The following is a 9,878-nucleotide window of genomic DNA, read 5'->3' as shown; positions in this document are numbered from 1 at the left end:
CCTCCCTCAACCAAAAAAACCAAACCAAACCAAATATGGTATCTTCCAAACTGTTAAATCTAACCTGAACTTGTACTTAACTTTGTTGTTAGTAAACAAAACATAGTAACATTAAATGAGTTAGACGGAATTATAAAAATGTACCCAAACCATGGAACTTCATTCTTTCTTGAGGGGTGACTGGTATGGCCTTTAATAAATGCAAGCTTTTACATTTCCTTTCTTGTGCGAGGCTCATAGACTGGCCCTTGCGAGTAGGGGATCTAAGACTGAGTTAGAGACATCTTAGCTACATCCCGGTATATGGTGAGGCTCTTAGGTATCAGCACAATTTAGTCTGTTCTAATGGAGCATCTGGAGGCTGCCTAGCCCTGTGCTTTTGGTCTTCGGCTAGACAGCTGTATAAAAACACTCATTGCCTGCAAGGAGCGTACAATCTGTTTATGGACTTCACCAAAATACTTGAAAGAGAATAATGTAGGTAACATCTGAGCTTCCAAATCTGTGGTATTATAAGTACAGTAGAAATTTACAGCAGAAAAGTTCTGTTTTGAGGGTTTTGAGTTGTAAGAAGTTTCATTTCATGAACCCTAAACACAGGGATCCCTGATTCCCCCTCCCCCAAGTCCCCCGCCATTTCACTTAGACATTTGTCTTTCTGCCTGATTGACTGTTGAATCTAATAGTCCTTTTCCCTCAGTCTTTATCTTCCTTGATATCATTATAATACCTAATACTCAACACATTTTCTACAAACCTTCTATTCTGAAATAATCCCAAATTTACATAAAAGTTGTAGAAACAGTAAATATAGCTCCTACCTACTTTTCACCAAGACTCCTTGTTAAGGTTTCTCTGCTCAAGTCCTACAATTTGAGACTAAGTTGGAGACAGGATGTCCCATTACCAATTTATACTTCAGTGTTTATTTCCTAAGTGGAGGGCATGTTCTGACATAATCACATCACGGTGAGGAAACTAACATACATACAGTACTACTGTGTAATCCACAAACTCCATTCACGTTTTGCCAACTGTTTCAATAATGTCCTTTATTGGACCATACAAACCAGGAACATGAGTCCCATTCAGTTAGTCTTTAAGCAAAATAGTCCCACAGTGTTTCCCTGTCTTTCATGATCCTGACATTTCTGAAGATTGCTGACAAATTACTTTACAGATTACATCTTTGGGTTTCTCTGGTATTTCCTTACAATTTATGCATACGTGGCAGTGATATACCACAGAAGCACATACTTAGCAACATACATTGATTTAGTGATATCAACTTTAGTCACTTGGTTAAAATAGTTTCTGCCAGGTTTCTTTAGCATTAAGTAAACTAATAAGCGTGTTATACTTAATAACTATCCTGCAGTGAGATTCTTTAAGACTATGTAAATATTCTATTTACCATCAAATTTTCACCCACTATATTTAGCATCCTTTCATGATTTTTAGCTAAATAATTAAAAGGGGGAGGGTACAGGTCAGAGGTAGAGTGTATGCTTAGCATGCATAAGGTCCTGGGTTCAATCTCTAGCATCTCTATTTAAAAAAATAATAAACTTAAATACCCCCTCCCAAAAAAACAAACCACACACATAATTGGTAAAGATTCCCAATTAAAGTATGAACATGAACAATCATAGAAAAGAGAGACAAGAATTTTGGGGGGAGGGTCTAGCTCAGTGGTAGAGTGTGTGCTTAGCATGCATGAGGTCTTGGGTTCAATCTCCAGTACCTCATGATAATAATAATGGTTGCAAATTGGTGATTCTTCTAATTCCATCATTCTCTCTAGACTTACTGACTAGCACTCTCCCATAGAGCAGAATATTTCCTTTTGTCCTTTTATTAACACATATCAGTATAAGCTTGTGGACCACTTTACTCAAAGTATTTCAATGTGTTACTACCATTATTTCACCAGACCTGGGAACTCCTTCAAGCTAGCTCCTGTCTTCTTTTGATGCACCCATCATTCTTTGAGCACTTTCTCATTTTCTGGTGTAAGACAATGTTCCAGGTTCATCTTATAGTTTCCCTTCCCCATTATGGGAACTAGTAATTTCTCCAAGGAGCCCCAATTTCTTTCAGTGAAGAATGGGACTTAGAAACCAAGATCTAGGTGCTGGTGCTAGGTGTGCTCATTGCTACTAGGGTGTCACTGCTCCTAGATCCTATCAGCAGAATTAAAAATGTGTATGCATATGTACACACACACACATCTATCTCTATTTCTCCATCTCTCTATATATTAAGTACCATGAATTCACTTATAATTCCAAACCAATTCCTCAAGGTTTATTCTTGCCTCCTTCTTTCCCATTATTCTCAATGTATTTATTTGCTCAATTAACTCGGTATATAACCAAACTCCCAGCCCCCTGACCCAAACAAAGGGGAAGTAAAGTAAATGAAAAAAAAAAAAAAGGCCACCTTGGTTCCAGATATGCCAGCCCCAATTTCTTGGTATATCAGCCCAAAGACGGGCCCCAACCTTCCCATGTGTTTCTCTCTCCTAAATTGCAGACCCACATTTTCAGTCCATAGACCCCACAGTCTATCCCCTTAACTGTGCTGCCAACATTGGGTTGAAAACATAACCAGTTGTCTTTTCACCCCAACCATATGCTCCCTCTAATATTTTCATATTATGAAATAATATGAAGACTTTCTCCTCTCTAAATAATCCTATATATTGTAACTCCTGAAACTGATCATGTCATCTTGCTCAAAAAGCCTTCAGCGTCTCCTCATTGCTTTCAGGATCAAATCAAACCATCTGGGAATAGCAGTCAATACCTTCCATTATCAGGCTTTAACTTACCATTTCAACTTCATCTCCCATTTATCTTCCTTTAGCCCCATGCTTGTTACATGAGCATAACTATTGTTTCCTAAAACCAGCTCTTTTCATATTTCAATTTTCTTCATGCTGTAATGCTTTGCTTCCTTTTTGTCCATATTAATATTCTACTGGTCTTCTGAGAACAGCTTAAAGGTCACTCCTACCATGAGTTTCTTTTACTTCCAAGTATCCCCTTTGCTTACTCCTATGCACTACTGTGCCACCTGAATATTCTGCTCTGTATTATAGCTAATTGTGCATATCTATCTCCCCAACTAGATTAGGAAATACCCTTAAGGCAGAAACCAATCTTGTTTATCTTTAAATCTCAAGAGATTGGTGTAATGTATTACACCCAATAGATGCTCAAAAATGCGTTACCAATTCAACAGAGGACAGGCAAGGTTTTGACAGGGCCTTAATAAATGCAAGCAGATGTAGCTTTACAAGTAAAAGCATGAAGGCAGGGTGTGTTGATAAAGCCTGGCATTAACGCAGTGCGTGGGAGAGACCTGAGACCCACGGCCTTACTAAAGCGTGCCTCTTAAGATTAACATGTACATACTCCCCTGTGCTGTATATTTTGGGGTAGGCAAAACCTAGGATAGAGACTATAGAAAAGATTTCCTTTTCCCCTCCAAGAAATGCACATTCTCAAGAAAAGGGAAGGAGAAATTCAACACACTAACCACAGATTCTTTAGGTTTCTTCACTTTCAAAACAGCAATTAATTTACACTCAGGCTTCCTCCCACTAGTTCCTTAGAAAATTAACCAGGTTATACCATGCATGCACAACTATAAAAACCAACATTTGGTAGCTCCTTGCTTGATCACTTTCTAGCAACAGCTCATATACTGAAAGCACAGATACACAAAACATACACACCAAGGTGAACCCTTGACTGAATCCTCCTATTAGCTGAGGCAGCCTCGAGACCCATCCTACAAATGTGTGTCTGGGCCTCGACTCTTTCAGCAAGTAAGCTTTGCTCAGCAGACCGGACCCCGTCTCCAGATAGTTGTTTGTGTGTCTGTCTTTTTATACTTTGACAAGAAGTCTGGACATCAGTCAAGGGAACATGGCAAGGGTGGAAAGATCAATGAGAGCATTCCCTTTATTTCTGCATCTTAATGAGAAATTCAGTGAATCCTGACATCAAACGTTCCATGGTTTGACTAAAAAGTAGCATGTACCTATAACAACACACAACAAACATCTTAATATCTTTACCTGCATGTCCATCAAGAACCTCAAATTTAGCGTGTTGGCAATAAAACATTAAGAAGAAAAAGTGTCCTCTCCCCTCTCTACCTTTAACCCGTGCCTCCTTCTAATCTCTCTAAAATGTTCATAGTGTCCAAACACAGAATCCAAGCAAAATTGGAAAGGAACCGGTTAACTTCATTTCCAGCTGCAAAAGAAGTGGAACTATTTCTAAGTTTTGCTGATCCATTGGCAATAAAGATTTTCACTGTTTCCACCTTACTTTCTACAATTCCTTAACATTTATCAATCTGACTTTCATATCAGCCACTTTAATGAAACTTCTTTTACTGAAGCTCTCTGGCTTTTCCGGGGGCTCTGTTCATGGCTCTTTCTTCATTCCAGTCATTTCTGCTATCATCCCTTTCTCTGATTTCAATCACCACAGACATACTTGATATATCTGTCAATTCTCAGTTCTGTGCTGACGAGATCAGGCTTCTCTCTTGAGTTCAAAACTCAAATGTTCAACTATCTTCCACACCAATTATCTATCTCAGATTTAACATGTGGTAATAAAAGACATTAAAAAAAAAAGTCCTTTCTTTTCTCTCCATCTTAACCTAATCCTTCTTCTATATCCCTAAAATGTTCATGGTATTTGTGGAAATTTAAAAATACATTCACGAAATCCTTTTATATTTGTCCCTTCAAGAGGTGAAGCCTGAGTGTGGACTTAGTGACTTATTTCTAACAAGGAGAATATGGTATAAGTGACAGTATTTGACTTACAGGACGAGGCCACGAGACACTGGGGCTTCCTCCTTGCTCTCCCATGGATCGCTCACTCTAGGGTAAGCCAGCTGCTATGTCACGAGGACACTCAAGCAGACCTACGGAGAGGTACACGTGGTGAGGATGAGGCTTCCTGCTAACAATCAGTGAGAGACTGAGGGCTTCCACCACCACCACCACCACCACGAGTGAGCTTTCTTGGAAGCAGATGCTCTAGCCCCAGACAAGCCTTCAGATGACTGCAGTCCCAGTCGACAGCTTGAGTGCAACTTTATGAGAGACCTTGAGCCAGGGGCACCCAGTTAAGCTGCCTCCAGACTCCTGACCCACAGAAACTCTGAGATAATAATTATTTGTGGTTTAATGTAACTAGCTAAGTTTTGGGGTAATTTATTATTCAGCAATAAGAGCACACCCGGACCCAGAATGCAAGGAAGGGAAACGGTGAAAGAAAATGAACATTGTAAGTGAGCTCTCTTCCCCTGTAATTGCACCCCTCCTCATACCTTCTCACTAAGTAACACTGTTACTTACCTGGTATCCCAAATGAGAAACCTGGAAGCCATATATGACTCTCCCTAACAACTGTATCACCAAGTTACCTTTCTTTTCTCCTATCACCTGAGCCCATCCCTACTCTTACTGTTCTAACTCAGGGCCTTTACCATTTCTCAGTTACTACAACACAGCTTTCCAACTTTTCTCCTTCCTTACAGTCTTTTCCCAGCTCCATTCCATTGTCTGGACTAATGCCAAGAAGGTTAAAAAAAAAAATACCTGATCATGTTATTTATTTTTACTAAAATTCAATACTGTTTCCTACATTGCTCAGGACAAAATTCAAACGCTACAGCATGGCACATGTGCCCCTTTCCTACAGCTTCTTCTGTCATCTCCCATGTTCACAGCCTACAGTCTGGCCATCTTTCACCTTTGCACATGCTGCTTTCTTTCTGCGTGGAAGATCTTTCATTCTCTCCTTATTGCACTTACTCATTTTTCAAAGACTCATTGCAAGGTTTATCTCAGAAACCGTTCCTTAATTATCAAGTCCAGGTTAGATGACCTTCTTATATTACTTTATTACTTTATTACTTATCACATAGATCACTATTGTGCCTTCCACTAGAACGTAAGCTCCTAGGGAAAAAATCTATCCTCGATATCTAAACATTCATTTATTCGTACATCCAACTTTTATCAGTAAGCAACTACACAACAGACATTGTCTTAGGTGTTTGTTACAGTGAACAAAACAAAACAAAACAAATATATATTATCCTTGTACAGCTTGTAGTCTATTCGAGAAAACAGTAAGTCAAATGAACAAATACTGTGATATGTGAAAAAAGAATGTTATGAGTAACTGTGGGGACCTGCTTTAGATTACATAGCACACAGATGCACTCAAACATTTACTGAATGAAATATTTATACCTTCACCACAGAGGTGTAAGTGGCCCAGGCTCATCATACCCTTGCCAACACTGGGTCTGCTTTTTGTTTTTTTTTAAATATTTGCTCATACTGTCAACGCTATTTTATTGTTTATACATTTTCAATACTAAAAATTAAGAAAAAGAACACAAGATCCAATATACATTAGAAAAAAAGAAGCTTGATTCAGCACAAGTAGAAAACTAAGACTGGCTTTATATATATTATCAGGGTTTCTCAAATAGATGGCTAAGGTAATTTCAAAACAACCACTTGCAAGATCACATTTTACTAAAAAGGAACAGTAAAAAAATGAAAGCCAAGTCTCTCCAGTATTCAGAAGTCTGAAGCAATCATTGTCTACCTTTTTTAAAAGAGCAAATTCCAAGGGAATCCCTGCATCTCCCTTGCTTCACTGCCAAGTGATTCACAACTGAAATATTTCTGGGAAATGTGGGTATGTGACAAAATTACATAAAAAAAAAAAGCACAAACCATCAAGTCCACTGAAAACAAAGCTCAATATTTTAAAAAGGGAATGAAAGGATGAGGAAATTATATATTAAAATAAATTTAAAGATTTTACAATAATTACTCATTAATTAAAAAAATATTTTATAAACAACCAAGAAAATCAAAACAAAACTCGGTAGTAAAAAAATACTTACTAGTTTCTTATAATAGTTGAGAAAGTTTCGAGGACTAATTTCTTATATTAATATAAAAATGCATAAAAAATTCCAAAAACAAAGCAAATACCGCCTTGGATTACAAAGTTTGTATTTTACAAATGATGCACGTATTCGGTGCACATTAAAGAGGAATTAAACAATTAAGTCCATCCCTTCTTAAGTCCAAATTTGCTCCAATAACATTAATTGATCATGCCCTTTTCCAAATTCACCTCCATGGTCCTGAAAAATTTAAATTATCCACAATAATTGAATTGAATCTTTGCAGATGAGAAAAACACAGCATCTGTTTTACCACACATTAGTCTTACCAGTTGAAACATGAGATACGTTGAGAAGATATACTCAGCTCTTTGCTTTTAGTAATGTATTTCAACACTCAGCCTGGATTTGTGACAAGAGACAGAGGCATTCCTCAACAAACCTGTTCAACCACAAAAGTTTTTTTTTTTTAAACAAACTGATGGTTGCCCAACAAAAAAAGCATTAACTTACTTGTATATTTTCAGAGGCAGAGGATTTTTTATTTTTGGATTCTGCAATGGCATTTCACCAAAATTTTAAAGGTACTAACTTCATTAACCTGCAACAATCATCATTTTAAAGTAGTATATAAAAACTGTCATAATGGGTCAGAAATAAGGTTTACGTAACTCAAAATTATCTCTGACAGCAGTAAGATTTAACCTTTCGAGTCAATCTCAACAGACTGGCAATACAACTCAAATTATTAACATAATATATAATGATAAATATTGCTCTTTAAAAAAGCAAATTATTTTCCTATTTACAATTTTTGGAAAAGGTCTACTATAAAAATATTTCCTTCTCTGTACTTCCCTGCCATGATAATGTTAAAACGTATCTAGAATCTCATCGAACGTCAGGTATTAAGAGCACAACATTCTGTTTCGGGTGGAATACTGCTTCACATCGCCAACATGTTTTTTCAAGGCACTCTAAGAACTCCCAAGGACACTAAAAGAAAAATGTTCTCTTTGCCCCTCAAACTCTTCTAAACTGAACACTGTTATAACTGGCTTTGCTTTGTTTTCTATGGTTATAACTGGCTTTTCTTCATTTTCCAGGGCTTAAGTTATTTTTCTTTTACTTGGAGCCACTCCTTCATTTTCAACTTGCTGAGCAGGCAGGCTTTTGGTTTCCATGGAAACTGAATTCCTGCGGCTGCGGGTAGGCATTCTTGTTCCACCAATCTAAGAGATGAAGCAAAGAACAGGATGGCATAACATGTTTACAACATACCTTAATACAGTCAACTCTGTATTATTTACACATGGACTAATTAACTTGCAAATGGCCCTTTATACATTTTTAACCTCTAGTCACTTTGTTGCTTCTAAGTAAGCTTTAATCTGACACAGTTTTAAAGTATTAAATTTCCAAACAACAGTCAGGGAAAGGGATAAATCAGAGTCGATGGAGAGCAGTAAAGAGGAAAACCACTCTTCATTGTTAAATTTGGAAGAGTCTGAAATGCTAAATGAGAAAATGAGGGAATGACAGGCCTTTTGAGCAATGTGCTTAGAAAAATCAAGCTGAAGAGGAGGAGAAAAGAGAAATGAAAAACAGGAAGGGAGAGGAAGGAAATACAAGAAGTAGGTCAGGGGTGGTAAAGAGGGAGAGGAAATTAAAAATGGAGAAAGAGATAAAGAGTAAGTAAAACAGAAGAGTCCAAAAGAGAAGAAGGAAAAAAAGAACAAATGTGAAAGGAAGGGAAAAGAAAAGAACTCAATTTGAAAGGAAAATTGAGGAGCTGAAAGAGAAGAGCAAGAAAAAAATAAAGAAAAGGGAGAAGAGAAAATTGAAGGAGACCACGGAGGATGGAAAAGAGGAAGGAGGACGAAGAAGGAAGAAACTGTCGGGGTGCTGGTTCTACCTTAACATCTACTCTTTCTCAGCACAAGCTGCTGCTCCCTCCCGCTTTTCAGCTCACACAGTCCAGGGAAGAAAGAGTATATTCTTAGGACGTAATCCCTAGCTAATTGTAGTCCTGGAAATGCTGTCATCCCTTGGCCACTGAGAGAGCATGAAGTTTTAAATGGGGTAATGGAAAAAGCTAGGCTTTGCGGAGAAGGACCAACGCTGTACAGCCTGAAACCATTTCCCTGGAACCTGTCCATAACTGCTTCTATCTTCTCTAGTGACCTTGCACCCTTTCCATTCCTTCACACCTTGTCCAGTGCACTCCAGACCTGGAAGCAAGATTCTACTGTAATTCCAACCATATTCATTTCTCATGTTCCTTATACAACAGAAGTATTACCAAGTAGCTCCAAGGGGCCACTGGCTCACTAAGAATGAATCAGACTTCAGCTTCCCTCACCTAATCTCTTGTCTCTTTAGAGGCATTTCTTGGTGCACACTTAGATGACTGAAAAAGACAAACCTGAGTTGGGATTTGAGTCTGCCAGTTTGTCTGCCTGAATCTGATGAAGTTCTGTAACCGACAGATTGGAAAACTGTTGTGATTTTTAGATTATCTTATCCCTCCCAACTCAGTTGGTATTTACTATAAAAGTATACTGATCACACTAATTGTATCTACTATATTGTTGAAGAAAGCAAGCATTCTGACCCTTTCACTGAGAGATCATGTGTGTGTGCGCACATGGGTGTGTATGTGTGCGCACATGGGTGTGTATGTGTAATCCACGTTGATTACAGAAGCTGTGGAAGGAGAAAACAGACAGACACAGGGCCACTGCAGGAGGGCTCGAGTGGGAAGAAGTCAGGAGCAGCGCAGGAAGCAGGTGGGTCCTCCCATTACGCTCTGCTTGACGGAGCAGGAGGCGGACACAGGCCATACTGGGGAATCCCTCAGGGTCAGCGCCTGAGGCACTGGACAAGGACGAGGTCTGAGTTCAGTAGACTAG

At 38.4% G+C, this 9,878-nt stretch overlaps 1 protein-coding gene across 10 annotated transcripts in view; it reads right to left on the bottom strand.

Annotated features, from left to right (window-relative positions):
* Nucleotides 1-6,020: 6,020 nt before the first annotated feature.
* The window catches only part of ICE2 (interactor of little elongation complex ELL subunit 2), a 60,747-nt gene continuing 56,889 nt past the window's right edge, over nt 6,021-9,878 (bottom strand). For 7 of the 10 annotated variants that reach the window (XM_072962313.1, XM_072962308.1, XM_072962310.1 and 4 more), the window contains 2 exons: nt 9,392-9,442; nt 6,021-8,198 (listed from right to left, as the gene is read on the bottom strand). In XM_072962313.1, the coding sequence (XP_072818414.1) occupies nt 8,076-8,198; nt 9,392-9,442 (174 nt within the window). In that variant the 3' untranslated portion in view covers nt 6,021-8,075. The remainder of the gene's footprint in view (nt 8,199-9,391; nt 9,443-9,878) is intronic. The other 3 variants (XM_072962318.1, XM_072962312.1, XM_072962311.1) reach the window with 1 other exon arrangement.

This window comes from Vicugna pacos, chromosome 6 (genome assembly GCF_048564905.1).
Source record: "Vicugna pacos chromosome 6, VicPac4, whole genome shotgun sequence".
Lineage (NCBI taxonomy): Eukaryota > Metazoa > Chordata > Mammalia > Artiodactyla > Camelidae > Vicugna > Vicugna pacos.
Note: the sequence above shows the minus strand (reverse complement) of the source record. Positions and strands in the feature narration are given on the sequence as shown.